The sequence below is a fragment of the Rhodamnia argentea genome, chromosome 5 (assembly GCF_020921035.1).
Source record: "Rhodamnia argentea isolate NSW1041297 chromosome 5, ASM2092103v1, whole genome shotgun sequence".
NCBI lineage: Eukaryota > Viridiplantae > Streptophyta > Magnoliopsida > Myrtales > Myrtaceae > Rhodamnia > Rhodamnia argentea.
In genome coordinates, this window is record NC_063154.1 from 24,703,828 (window position 1) to 24,718,739 (window position 14,912).

At 38.3% G+C, this 14,912-nt stretch overlaps 1 protein-coding gene across 7 annotated transcripts; it reads left to right on the forward strand.

Annotated features, from left to right (window-relative positions):
* The first annotated feature begins 421 nt into the window (after positions 1 to 421).
* LOC115757554 lies at positions 422 to 8,315 on the forward strand. 7 transcript variants are annotated; one of them, XR_007198475.1, is made up of 10 exons: positions 424 to 902; positions 1,255 to 1,326; positions 1,416 to 1,543; positions 1,646 to 1,806; positions 2,598 to 2,667; positions 3,271 to 3,325; positions 3,622 to 3,755; positions 3,990 to 3,998; positions 5,268 to 5,306; positions 6,681 to 6,727. XR_007198475.1 is itself a non-coding variant. In XM_048279223.1 (10 exons), exons 1-10 carry the CDS (start codon positions 594 to 596, stop codon positions 7,847 to 7,849), a joined length of 1,077 nt encoding a protein of 358 aa, XP_048135180.1. In that variant the 5' UTR covers positions 425 to 593; the 3' UTR covers positions 7,850 to 8,315. The 7 variants fall into 7 exon arrangements, 3 of the variants coding, with proteins under 3 accessions (XP_048135182.1, XP_048135181.1, XP_048135180.1); XR_007198472.1 differs by adding an exon at positions 7,738 to 7,756 and having other exon boundaries at positions 425 to 902; positions 3,622 to 4,029; XM_048279223.1 differs by lacking the exon at positions 3,990 to 3,998 and adding an exon at positions 7,738 to 8,315 and having other exon boundaries at positions 425 to 902; positions 3,622 to 3,705.
* Positions 8,316 to 14,912: the final 6,597 nt, after the last annotated feature.

The following is a 14,912-nucleotide window of genomic DNA, read 5'->3' on the forward strand; positions in this document are numbered from 1 at the left end:
GGTAAAGGTGGCACGTGAATATGCTACGACTCATTTCATTCCCACAATTCATCAAATCAAAGTGTCAGAATAATTATTTCACTTCATTTCAATTCATTATGTCATACCAAATGTAATAATTTCATAGCAAATGGTACTACGATTATAATGTACATGGATGAATCAATTGAGAAGATATTATTTCTGAGTTAACTTGAAAATTTTATGAATATTTTTTGGCATTTCGAGTTTTTTCATTTTTTATTTTGGTCGTAGCAGTTTGAGTTTAAAAAAAAAAAAAAACAGTCCGGGTGTTTTCTTTTACTGTTTTGGGTCCGGGTTGACAAGGTGTTTTCTTCGCCGGGTCCTCTTTCTGGCGTGAAAAGAAAAAAAATAAAAATAAAAAACAACGACGACCACTCATTTTCCCTTCCACTTCCGACACCGAGGAAGGAAGTGGGGCCGTCGCTGTAAGAGAGTACGTGGCGGTGAGATGTTAGCTGCTGCTGCGCCAGTTCAGCCTTGGTCGCTCACTCGCTCTTGTGGCTCTGGCAGTGCAGTTATGGAGTGAGGGAAGAAGAAGGAGGAGGAGGAGAATGACCCTTCCGTTGTGAATGCGTCATCATCCTCATCTGCAGAATCCAAGTGCGTTGATTGTCGTGAAGATTGGTGGGTTTTTGTCCATGAAAGCGATTTCTTCATCTTCTTCTTCACCGCCTTCATCATCATCATCATCATCATCATGCCATTCTGCTGGGTTTCTTCATTCGTCGTGCTCGTACTCGGGCTTGAGCGGCGGTCATGCCCTTCCTGCGTGCTTCAACCGGAGGAGAATCGACGGGGACGAGAAGTGCATCAAGTTCGTCGTGGTTCTGGCGAAGAAGAAGAAGCCCTCCTCCTCCTCTTCTTCTTCTTCTCCCCAGGTTCGGTTCCTTGCACTTCCTTCTCGCAATTAAGCCTGTTGGGTATGCCATTAGCAGTTTCTTTCGTAAAATTTTCCGAGAGTTGGCTGGTGCTCGAGTGAGATATGTCATTTGCATCGACTAATTTCAGGCCTTAGTGAGCTCGTTTAGTTGCATTTTCATGCTTTCAAGCTATACCCAGTGGTTGGGATAGTAATCATGCATCTTATTAAAGGATTCTTGACGAGACAGTATGAACGCACACGCTTTGTCAGTGCAATTCTGATTCCAAGAGACGGCGAAATACAACCTGCTATAGATTCCCATCCAGAACATCTCCTTAAGATTGCCCTCATGAGATTTGTCTTGATAGGCTTCTGAACCGACACCTCCGAGAATTACGTCGAATGTCAAGGAGAATTTGCAGTTTCTGAGGCTGTGGAAGGTATGCATCTTCTTTGATAGGTTGAATGTTGAAAAGTCTAGGTGCGTCTCAGTCCTCTTGTCTTGCCTCATATGGTAAGAACCACGCAGGACTTCCAAAAGAGAAACTCTGGCATCCCTAAGCCTGCCACCAGTTACCGCAGGAAGAAGTTGCCAAAGGAAGACCTCCCGGATGATGACATGGAGCGCTACAGGGATCCTACCCTTGCCCTCTACCAGTAATACTCCTTCCAGGTTTCTTTCTTAAATTTTGCCTGTTCTGTAGAACTTTCAGCCTTTTGGAAATGGTTGTTCTGTTCCATTGCTGAACGGTGTTATAGTACGAATCAGGGTATAGAAAATGCGGTACCTGTCTTGCTCGTGGATGGTTATAACGTGTGTGGCTATTGGGCAAAGCTGAAGAAACATTTTGTGACTGGAAGGCTAGATATTGCTCGGCAGAAGTTGATTGATGAACTAGTTTCATTTAGCATGCTCCGAGGTTTGTGCTTCGCTCCTCTTCAAGTGTTCAGTGTGATATTTTGCCATTTTTTGAAATTTGAAATAGTATGAGTAGGCCAGGCTATGATGGCCTTTGAGGACGTCGATGATAATATCATTGCGTCTCTTGAAAGGCCACGATCAACTATCAGTTTAGTGTCTTCGAATCAGGGTCCTAAAGATTAAATCTTTTAGAAGGCGACTTTTGGGGTTTTCTCAAGTCAACAGCTTCCACTTTGCTTTGACAAAACCTGCAGAGTAGTACTTTTACTGAGCAGGTTTCATATGGACCTAGAGGAGATTGCCACCAGTATAGCTCTGTTGAGCAGTGGGATTAAGTTCCTTCTTTTTCCCCTTGTTTCAGTTATCCTAGTTCTTGTGGGATCCTCGCATGGCCATTAATTTTGGCAGCTGACATATCACCTAGAGATTTTGAATAGTTTCTCTCGTTTCCTAGACTTGCTAGTTGCTAGAGATAGTTTCATAAGGTGCTCCTTTAATGATTGGGATTTTTGCATAGGCACTGAGTTCTAGACGTGCCATAGTAACTGTAAATACCATGATTACGTTGCAATTTTATCTGAAGAACGAAAGGGACACATATTGACTTAACAGATATGTGCATGAGGAGCTTTGAAGAGTAGATAAAACTCCATACAATTGTTTACTTTTAGCCCTGGCTGTATGCATTTTATTCTTATGTGTGCAGTGGCGTGTTCACGTGTCTGTGCATGTGTATAAGCGCGTGTGAAAGTTCTTTCAGTTGGTACTTACTATGCATTTCCATGACAGAGGTAAAGGTAGTGGTTGTATTTGATGCCATGATGTCAGGACTTCCAACAAACAAGGAAAGTTTTGCTGGGTATGGTTTACCTTCTCACCTCATTTTTAGCGCCATTATGGTCTTCCCTTGTTTTTCTTTTCAGAGACGGCCCTGTTGGTTGTTTTGTCCATATTAAATTTTTCGGACCTGATCTCAAGTATGTGATAATGATGGAGGAAACTGTAGCCTTAAGCAGCTTATGTTTTATGAACTTAATGGAGTGAAGAGCATCTCAAATCCTCAAAAATTTTGACCGGAGCGGACATGAAAATCTACTTTTCCTGTGATTTGTTCCTTCAATGGTATTTAATCTGGAAAACCGTATTATTTTTCGTTGCTTTCAACATCACATGACGTTCCAATGCTACCAACCAAAAATAGGAAATGATAGAAATAAAACAAAACCCTTAGCTTATTGAGAAGTTAATTTATGATGGTGATATTGCTATGACAAACAAACTAGACATGAGAGAACTTATTTTCACTGTCCAAATGATAATTCATTTGGTTGCCGAGGAATAGATGATAATTTTTTTGTGTTGCTAAATTTTTTAGGTCCTTGATAGGTTACTTTTACATTGATCATGTAAGTTCAGGGTACTCAACTAAGATCTCTAATGCTTGAAGTTCATGATTTTGCAGTGTGGATATAATTTACTCAGGTGAATCTTGTGCAGATGCATGGATAGAGAAAGAGGTGAGAATGATGTCGGGCTGTAATAAAAAGTGCATTTGATTCAAGGTTACTCACATAGCATGCTTTTTAACTTTGACTGTTGGCGAAGCCAATGTTGAAATGTTTAGAAGTTACAGAGGTTTTAGAGTTGTCGTCTTATTCTTCAATCTACTGGTGATCAGCTTTTGTTTGTTAATTGGTATCAAGACAAAGCGTCAACTCATTAGATCTATCAGATGATGCTTCTGAAGGCTATGCTACTGTCCTTGCTCTTTCTTGATAAGAGGTTAAAAGCATCGTATTGCTGGTTGTGACAGGTTGTTGCCTTGAAGGAAGATGGGTGCCCCAGGGTTTGGGTTGTGACTTCGGATCGCTGTCAGCAGCAAGCAGCGCATGGAGCAGTATGTGTTATTGTTGAGTTAGACTATTAAAAGATGTTTCAAGGAGCGCACACAATTTCTTAAACATAGCTGCCGCACATCACTGTTCAGATCCTATTATCTTCTGTCAAAGCTACCACAAATCTATTGATTGTGTGATACTTGAGGTTCCTTAAGATAACCTTAAATGCTGGAAGCTACTTTTCTCTGTAATTTGTCTTTTGTTCACTTTCTAGCAGTCTATTAATTGCCTCAACTCCGAGTAATAGACATCTTGTTATGATAGTCGTGGAACGAAAAAGGAGCAACAATCAGTTGAGCCCTTTGACTATTATTAATTATTCAGTTAAGCTTTTGAACTTTGTTTTGCCAAATTAGCCTAATACTTGTAATTTTACTCTATGTTTTTTTATAAATGGACATGTCTCAATAGCAAAATAGCCAGTAATCTATCTGAACGAAAATGATAGACTTCTCGTGAAGCTGAACAACCTATGTTCATTGAAGTATAAAGGGATAACTTGGACAAAGAAAGTAGAAAATAGCATGGTTGTGAGGTTGCAGGAACAAGTATAATGAGAAAATTAAAGTAATGATAGGAGTGCTCGAATAAAAAAATCATCAAATCCTAAAGAAAGTTGAAAGGTAGTAGATGATAGGTCATGGCAAAAAATCTGTGTATTGAGCTTAGGTGGTGGTGATCCAGTTTGGAGGATAGAGAGAAAATAGTCATCTATTGCATTTTCATTTAGTCTTATACTGAGTTCTCACAATATAGTTGTTTCTATGATTTTCAGAGAAATGTCCATCAATTGGTTTCTTGCTTCTTCCACCTGACCATCTTTTTAGATAACTAAGGGTATTACGATATGTCCGGAAATGCAGCTGCACAGTGAGCACAAATCAATTCAATTGTACTTTTGGCTTTTGCTGAACTATATGTCTAGTCTTTGTAGTTGAAGTTGTAAATCACGTCAGCGACATTATTGAATTAAAATCACCAGAAGTTGAGAAGTTGTAGTATGGGCTTAATCCAACACGATAGAATAACAATGCATGGACTCGTGAGCTTAATCCAAGTGCAGAACAGAGGTTAGCCTGTGATTTTATTGCCAACACATTATGTATCCTGTGAGTTCTATAGTAGGTGTCGTTATTCACTTTTCCTAGCAACCCTTGGGCCTTTAGTTTTACCCTGAATATGAAATGCTCAACTTCATCTGATGGGACACAATTTCTTCTTCATTTAAACCTTAGCCTTAGCTTTTTGTGTTTGTTGTTTGAAGATGCTTTATATATCAAATATTGTATTTTATGCGGTCTGTGTTAATTTCCTGTGCTAATGTATTTCAAAAGTCAGCCTTTTTTGATAGCCTCAGTTTTTGAGACCATGAATATTTGATAGTGATTGATGGTTTAATCTATGAAGAGTACTCTCAGCTTGTTGTTAAGGCATGTAGCTTGTTCTATCACATAATATGGCTCTCTCTGTCATATCAGATGCCTATTCTTAAAGTACAGCAGGCATAGTTTAATGTTTCCTATTCTATGAATTCTCTGATAGTTCTCTGTGATATTTTTAGGGAGCCTTTGTATGGAGTTGTAAAGCATTGGTTTCTGAGGTAAGATAACAAAATTGCCCACTTACTCAGTATAATGCAGCGTCAACCAGAGTTTTTTCCTTCTCTTTCTTATTTTTTTTTCCCTTTTTCCTCTGGACATGGTAACTATTCTCATTTTTTTTTACTGCTCAGTTGTCCTTTGGGTTGCTCTTGTTTCTCTCTGCGAGAAGGTCCAACCTATTTTAAGCTTATAGATCGAGGGAACGACATGAATATAAGGTCCATTGAAACCTCAAAGGCAAGCGATGTGGGTGAAACTCAACTCTAATAGAATGTTAGAATGTCCAACCCAAAAGCTTGAGTTTATAAATGGAGAGAGATTATGTGAATATAAGGCCTATTCAAACCGCCGTATACAAGTAACAAGGGATGCTTTGACACTCCCCATCAACAGTTTTTGGACATTTATGTTTTTTCCAAAAGCTTAAGTGCTATGAAACTGGTTAACAATATTTATCTACCATAGTTTGGAAGACTCCCCCTTACATGCAAGATGGAGCCAACATGCGGAATATTGGAAGTTGGATGTAAATAATGATGAAGAGATAATTGGATAATAGATAGGAGTAACAAAAGACAGACAGTGTGAGGATTTAAACTCATGGTCGCTGCTATGGTATCATTTATGCAAAACATATTTTCCTCAAAGCTTACAATTTGAGGAAATTAGTATGATGACTATGAAGCGTATTTATTGTCAACAAAGGCTGAAGTGGGCATAGACTTTTCAGTGTCAAATGGCTTAAACCATGTGGTCAAACTTGTCCTGGGATGATGGACTAACCTCTCTCATCCATCAATGAATTGTAATGCTTGCTTCTTGGACATTACACGTGGGCATGTATGTAGTGGCCTAGCACATCTCACTCCAGTAGGCCACATGGTGCGTAGCTTTTGAAGGGTTACCGAGCTGCACAATGTATTATAGGACAGGGGTTTCTCTGAAATGGAAGTGCCGGCTATAAATTAATTGATGCGTCTTCTTACTCCTTTATCCTGACTTGGAACTGGTTGTGTGGAACAATTGTACAAATTCGGATCACTGTACACAGTTGAATGCCTTTTCATTACTAGCTTTACCTATCACGTGTCTCCGAAATTTTTTTCCATGGAGTCGCTTGTCATTTGAACTTGCAATTCATTAGAAAAGTGCAAGGATATACTTTGTCTGTCAAACAAGAAACATCCTTCATATTGGACTTGAAGTTTTCGTTGAAAGTTTAACGCATTGGCTATGCATTTGTTTGCAGTTTGTGCTGTTTTATGTTGTATCTACTCAATTAGTCTTTGATTAGTAAACAAAGACTTTTCTGCAATACTATTTTGTGGAGTTTCACTGAAAAACAGTATCTGAATCATACAATCTAATTGCAGATCAAAGCATCTCAGAAGGAAGTTGAAAGGATGCTTCAGGAACAAAGGTATATGCAACGAGCAGAAACTTCATATGAACTGTTTTTGTGACCCCGAATAATCACCGATGCTGAAGTTGAATTGTAGTGATAGCAACTCATGGCTTCTTATGTTATTCAGCTACAGTGTTAGCTCTAATTATAGATTTCTCCTGCCAACAACATCCAAATGTCTTTTGGCATTAGGCTTAGAGACTGACCTTCAGCAATTACCTTATCTAACTAAAACGGAGTCAGTTGAGATGGCACCTCATCACTGTCTACTTTTCACCTCTGACAGTCATGTCTTGTGTGTTTGATATTCATCATGCCTCCACTTATTATTTGCTATTTTGACATTTGGAGTAAACGATCTGATTAATTATAATGGCTTATCTTTGAACTTGTAAACTTGGAGAACTGACCTTATAATTTGCTTGTTGGTGACTCGTGCTCTGGTCATGTTCTCTAGTTTGTTCCATATTTTTGCAGTCCCGCAGCCTCCTGGATTTTTTTTTTTAACTTTATTGTATTAGTCTGTCTAAATTAATGAAGATTCACGCTCAACCATACAGCTCCAGTCTGGGATGTAATTTTTAGTTTTTGCTAAATCTGAATTTGGCAGCTTGGGCACTTTGACTTCTTTTGAACCCGAAAATCTTGAAACTATCACGATCTTCAAATGTTGACCAAATATTCGCATACAATTTTTCATAATTTTCTGTGATCTGAATAGTATTCTAAAAGTTTGAAGGGTTTGAGTGTAAACAAATAGGCCCATAATTTGTCATACTATACATTGAATCGTTCTTGCAAAACTTTGTTTAGAAAGCAGTTGATGTGAAACAAACAATGCACACCTTGTCTGCTGCTCTGTTCTAGGAGGAAAAGCACATTTAAGTACTTTTCTCATGTAAATCTCGAGTGCGAAATAAATCTGTACTGGTAGGCATAGATATCATTTAGAAAACTCTGTTCTGGAATTAAACAAGAAATTTTCTCTCGACTCTTATCCTATGTACTCTGTTTCACGTTGCTAGGACAAGTTCTTTTCAAGGAAAACTGTTGAAGCACAATCTTGATTCGGAAGTGGTAGATGCACTCAAGGATCTGAGGAAACAGCTCTCTGAAAATGAATTAAGGAATATCTGAGCAGGTCCCGTTTTCAAATCCTTGTCTTCCTATGTCATGGTCTGCGTACAACTGTCCACTGTCCTGTATGGATGCATTTGATCAAGAAGTGATTGTTCCTTTTTATGTTCATTCGAAGAGTATGCTCCGTTTCCGGCCCTTTGACAATCTAAAGCTTCTGGCTTGTTAACCGTTTTGTGCTCGCTAGAAGAGGAGTTAGTACGAGGAGTTCTATGGCTGACATGATGGGGAGGATGTGTTGTAATTGAGAAGTCGCTTGCAAATTGTGATGGGCCTGGCCTATTTGCAAAATTTCAGGACCAGCTAGTGGGTTGTACAAGAGCTTGGATCCTAGAGGAATCTCACTAGAATGCTGAATCTCTACATCTCTTACCAAAGAGAAAAGAGAGAAGGCTCTGCAAATACTTGAGCTAGATAAACGAAGAAGGTTGAAATGGAAAACATGGGACCGAGTGATAGAAACATGGACAAATCTCTTTTACTGGGGGAGGTAAATCTGTTGTGCAGATATCATGCTAATTTACGAAATTTACGACTATAGACCAGTTCTTTTTAGCTTTTGGAATATCTGTGGAGCTCTAAATTTCACAGCACCATTGGTATTTGTTCCGATTTCTATTAAGCAAGTCTCATTGTTAACATGTTGCGTGCGGATGTGGTGTTAAGCGTAACAACCGAAGTCATTCACAGTCCTAATGGATGAAAGATAGGCAAATAATTGCTGACTGGCTTTTGATTTCAACTTCTCAAATCGTTCATACTTGAGGTGAGACATACGCCGACGACTATATAGTATGTAAGTGAATGGTTCTTCGTCCGTCCCTCGTAAGCCCACGCTTTGTTCTTGGTTCGCCGTCATTCTGTATGCATCCACATCCAGGTGACGAGAAAGCTAAGTATGTCTTGGTGAATCGTGAGCATCATGTTAGTGAGCTCTTACATCGGTAGAGGGACATGATTTTAGTAAAAGCTCCTGAATGCGCATTGGGGCGGTCGAGGTGGATGCTCATGTGAAGCTTCGAAAAAGAGAGGTGAGAGAACAGTTGGGCCATGATGTTCATGGACCCGGTCCGGATGCAACGCTATCAAGATCGAGTTCAGTTGTTGAATTATAGAAAAATTGTCCAAAAAGTCTTAGGTTTGTTATTTTTTTTATCAATTCAGTTTTAAACTTTTTAATTTCACTAATTGAGTCTTAAATTCTTTCACGATCTGTCAACCGACTTCGCAGTGTAAATCGCCGTCGTGGACATAGCGAGTCGGGGGAATCATCCATGACGTGCAGAGTCATGATTTCGAGGTATTCGAGAATACAGCTGAGAGGGTCTGAGTTGGGTCCTCCCATTCTGTATTTGTCGGGTCTAAATCGACCCCAGATCTACTGCACATTCACGTAGGCGTGGGGGCGAGGGGGATGTATCGAGTTCGTGTTTCCTTCCTCCTTTCCTTGGAGTTATTCGAGAAGTCGTCCCCTCTCCCGATCCCCAAAAATTGAATGCCACCGCTGATGGAGTTAAAAGATGTTTGACTTGTCAGACTTTTTGCCGGTCTTCGTGGGACCATTTCTTTTTCCTTTTCGTGATAATGCCAATGCGTTGGCCTCCCACGTTTAAATTTCCCCTTCTCTCTTTTTTGGTTTTCTTTATTATTTTCAAGTCCCTTTTTTTTTTGGCTCAATTCAAGTTATGCATGGCTTGTACAACAAGTGTCACATGGAGGTTATTCACCAAACGTTAAAAAAAAAAAAATCCACAATGGTGCCACATAAGATGGTTAGTACTGACTAGATCGCTAAACGTTAGCGATTTTCGGTCAAAATTAGCTAGAATGACTAAATTGACAAAATCGTTAAAAGGTTTAGGACTACATTGGCAACCTGTCAAAAGATGTAGGACTAGATTGTCACATTTGAAAAGTTTAGAATTAAATTTGTAAGTTTCAAAAAGTTTGGAACTAAATTGGTAAAATTGAAATGTTTATGATTGAAATGGCTGCCATACAATATGTTTAGGACTTTTTGAATAGTTTTCCTCCTCGAGAGCTATGTGAGAACTTGCAATTTATGGCCAGGGCCTTTGGTTGTCGTGGAAACTCACCTTGTCTTCCTAATTCGAAGCGACTCTTTTAACCATTTATGCTCGTATTATTTTGTGAAAAGAATTTGGGGATTTGATCCTAACTTCACACGAAATTTTCAAGTAAGAGCCAAATGTGAGCTCATTTTCTCAAATAAGAATCTGAAGTAGGTCTTGTTTCAAATAAGAACGTGAAGTGGCCAAATCATCTTAATAAGGACTTTTGGCTGACCATCGGAAAAGGGTTATTATAATCAAAACAACACTCAAAATATAATCCTTTTAATTTTTTCCTTTTCTTTTTTCTTTTCCCCTCTTCCCTCCCACAGCCATCACCAAGCCTAGATGGTCGGCAAAGGTCACCGGCCTCGGGCTAGGGTGACCCTCGCTAGATCTAACGAGGGCAACCCTCATCCTCACCTAAGTTTGGCGATCTTCGCTCGCCATTGACGAGTTCCGGTGATGGCTAGAAGAGGGAAAAAGAAAATAAGAAAAAGAAAAGACAACGAAAAGAAAAAAAAATTCAAAAAAATAAAGGAGGAAAATGCTCTTTGATTGGTGAGGTCAGGTCCTTCGTTGAGATTGATATGATAACTTCAAACTTTTATTTGAAACAAAGTCCACTTCATATCCTTATATGAGAAAATGAGGGCACTTCATACCTTTATTGAAAAAAGGTTCAATTCAAGCCCATATTTAAAATTTCCTCACACTTTGATTGAGATTTACTCGGTGATGAACTCGTAACGTTTACACGTTAAATTAGGTCTTCTCCCCACCTCATCAAAGGCAAATCATTTACATAATTGCTTTGTTTACATAAATTGGGAAAAGAAAAATTGGAAAGAAATTAGGGAAAATTCTTAAAGTTCCCTCTCTTTTTCTACCACAAAGTTTCGAAACATTTCTTGACTTTTGACCCACTTTTTCCACTTTTCCAACATTTCCTAAAAATGAGGATCGGGTAGTACTTTGAGAGTCAAGTTGATTGAATATGGATCGTGATCCTTTAATCAGATTTATTTTATGAATTTATTTATCTATTTCCAATTATGCAAGAAAATTTATTTCTTATTTCTTGTTTATTTAAGATGTAATTATTTAACAGAATTAGGGTTTAGTTGCTGTTAACGCAACAAGCAATGGTTTTGGTGTGTTTGTTTCATGAAAAACTTAAAATTTGAAAAATATTTTTCAAAAAATAATTAGTTATATCTTTTAAAAAAATTAGTTAACGAAAAATATTTTCATTATCAACAATGATTTATGCTTAATTATTTTCGTAGGTGGTGAAAATATTCTGCATTCATTCATTTTGATAGGCGATACAAGCCATCACTTATGGAAGGTGTTTTCCGGATCTCGGCTATTCGGTGAAACAAACATATCCTTATATTCACTTTCATTGTATGATTGAACTGAGATTGAAAATTCTTCCCCTAGCTCTTCTCTTTGATTTTTCTCTGGATTCTTTTGATTTTCCCTTCAAATTTCGCTTGAAATTTCCCCCATCGTTCATTTCTTCGGTTATTCATACCTGTTATCCATCGGTTTCATCGTAGAGCAAACCGATGATGAGAATAAGCGGAATCCTGCATGTGTTACTGAAATTTCTTAATGTATTCCTTATGCTTATCCTTAAAATCAAACTAACGTATATATACACTTGAAATGCCTCGCGATATCAATGTTAGTCGATCAACGATGACGAGAAGCTATCTTTATCTTTGAGGTACCCCTCGAGCCACAAATGTATCTATAGGTTTCCTTACAGGTCGGCCTCTTTAAGCTTGCATACCAAACCACCATATTCCCTCTCCAACTTTACACTGGAATGAAGCTTCAACAGTCGAGCGTCAGCAAGATCGGCTCGAGTCGAAGCGGTGGCTGGACCCAAGCATTCATTCGCATGACGTGAGCTGATAGCTATGTTGATTCCGTACTCTTCAAGAAGCATTAGCCGAGGCGGATCACCCCATTATTTTCCATTAATTATCTCCATTGTAGACTTGTCCTTGGAACAACAGTTTGGACAAGACAGACACACCCACGGAGACACCGGCTTCACCGACCGAATCACAAATGCAAACGCACAAAACTATTGTATGGAACGTGCTGCTGCTGTAGTACTGATCTGACCGAGTGCAGTCGCTGGCCCTGTTTCGAGGGGAGTTCACGAGATACCTGCCCTCCTTATTAAGTGGGGGGGACACACAGAAACCAACCAGACACATCCAAACAACACCACCGTTTCATTTAATAGATGGAGTCAGAAGGTCAAGAGACAGTCAGAGTCTCTTTGGTCAGATGGTCCTCTCTCAGTCTTCAATGGAGATTGACCTTGACCCCACCACTTCAGAGCATGGTTTAATCTCTCAGCGGTGGATGTCGACATGTTCATCTGGGCTTCTGGTGCTTCTTGTGCTTGGAAAATGCCAGTGCAGATGGGGCCATTTGCAAGAGGTGGATGCATAAGTCTGGCAAATTTAGCAATTAAGAGTCAGGCACAGATCATAAGCCACTGACTTCACCTAACTCCCCAAGCAAATCCTGGCCGCCTCACCTCTCTTCACTGCTTCCGCACGACACGAACAAAAGGAGAGTCTCTGCTGAATCCCATAACTGGCCAAGTCTTTCGATGGGGTCTCCGAGGTGGTCCTTAATGGAGCAGGACATGAAATTTTGCAGAAGATGCTTTGGATCAAGAGGTGGGGCATGGCGAGGTTTCGTCCCCGCACTTGTCGCCTCAAGGATGGATTGACGTGCATGTGCCCGCGTCGAACTGCACAATAATCTTTATCTAGGTCTGCCTTTCACTTGCTCCGGTCTCGAACGATCAAATCTTGATCACGGTTGAGATGATATTGGTCCATACAGACAATAACTTCTCTCAGAAAACTCTGGTGTTTTTAGCTTCACAGGAAAACTACTACAAGAAGACATGTTGTCATTCTCCTGATTTTGGTACTTTAAGAAGAATCTGCTATGAGTTCTTGCTGGCTATCCAAGAGTAGGGAAACAAGGAAATAGTGATGCACCGTTCGTTATCCAAGTTTCTAAAGTTGGCATTAAAATCGGTATAGGGAAGGCCTAGACAGCTAGGTTGAACACATATGAGTTAGAGACGATTCATCACCTAGATGTGGCCATTCTCATCATCTAACTTATTTGGTAGGACGATATTACCGTTCCGTTAAGATTTTTTTTTTTTCCCGTGTTGGTGAAGTTCTAGAAAGGTTAATGTGTTAAAAAGCCGTTGATGAAAAATGTTAGCGACACCTCATTTCCTAGTAACTTATTTGTAACTTACCAAACATTTTTATGGTCATTCAACAGTATGCACTCTTATTGAAAGTTTGCCAATCATCAGTTTTTCTCAAGTTTTACTAACATATACTTGCTTTTCCTGTTAACACTTTAAATTTACAAACTTTTTAAAAAAGTTTACTTATCTTAATTTGAGTGACTTACTGACCTTTTTATATGTGATTAATTTACTTCACTAGTTTCGAGTTACCAACTCTCATTTGGGTTATTTACCAATGTCTATTTGTCTTTATTTTTAATTTATCAACTTTTGTTATCGATTTTCAAGTTTTGTTCCTGTCTATTACAAACACTTATTTTCATCAACTCTTATGTGAATTTATGAGCATTTATTTGTGCGGCTTCTTACTTTCTCCCTTTAGATTACCAACGGATCGCGATTTTCCGATTATCAATGATCCGAGTTGCTTACTAGTGTTATTATGCCTTTTCTTCAATTTAATAATTTTTCTATTGAGTTATCAACTTTCACTTATTTTACTTATCGACCTGTTAAATTTACTACATCTTTTCAGAAATTACAAACATTAACTGAAGTAATTACCAATTTTTTCCTAATTAATCTACCAACTCTTATTTGAGTTAGCTACCATTGTTCATTCCTTTTTTTTTATTGTCAAATTCTCTTATCTCTCACAAAATAAATATTAGCATACTTTCACCAGCTTTCATTTAACTTGTTTACCCACACCTTAAATTTACCAACTATGGTAGGAATATATTAACCTTTATTTAAGCGACTTCTCAAATTCTCTCTTATTAAGTTACTACCTAATTTTAGTTTTCCAATTTTCATTTGACTTGCATGCAGATTTTTTAACTTATTCAAATTTTTATTGACTTGCTTCTTTCATTTGCCCTATTTACGAACCCTTGTTATGGTGATTATTTTCTAATTCATCTTTGAATTACTTACCAACATTTATGTGATTTTTCATTCACATTACCAAGTTATCTTCCATGCTATTTACCAATTCTTATTTAACTTTCCTACCGATTTTTTAAATTTATCAACTATTATATGAAAGTGACAACCTTTGCACAGTGACTAACCAACTTTATTTCCGATTAAGCAATCCATTAGATCAATCGACAGATAAAAAAAAAAAAAAAGCAAGCGTCGGTGACTAACTCAGATGAAAATTGATAATTGAAAATTAGTCGATAACTGACTCAAAGAATTGTTTTCTAAGGGATATTATGCTCAAGTCAGGCTATCGTAGAATCATACTCCACTTGCTGATGCAAAGTTAGGTTTCCTTGCCAGGCTGGATAGCCAAAGATAGTAGTTCTCTACTTAAGAAAGAATGAGACCTGTGTCACTACGCTTGTGATGGCATCAAACTTTGATAGAGCTGGAAAATCATAAACAAATTCGTGTATTTTTAAATAGAGAATTAATTATGTAACAGTCCTTGAATGACTATAAGACTAATAGTTTATTTTGAATCACAAAAAAAAATAATAATAATTAACTAAAAATTATTGCGGTTCTACTCTTATAAGAATTTTGTGGGTCGCAACATACTATTATTCTCACGATCACTCAAAGACTGTTATGCTAGCTAGACCTTTCTAAATAATAGGTTTAGGACTACATTAACAAAGCATCCAAAGGTTTAGCACTAAATCAGCACAATTGAAAGGTCAACGATTACATT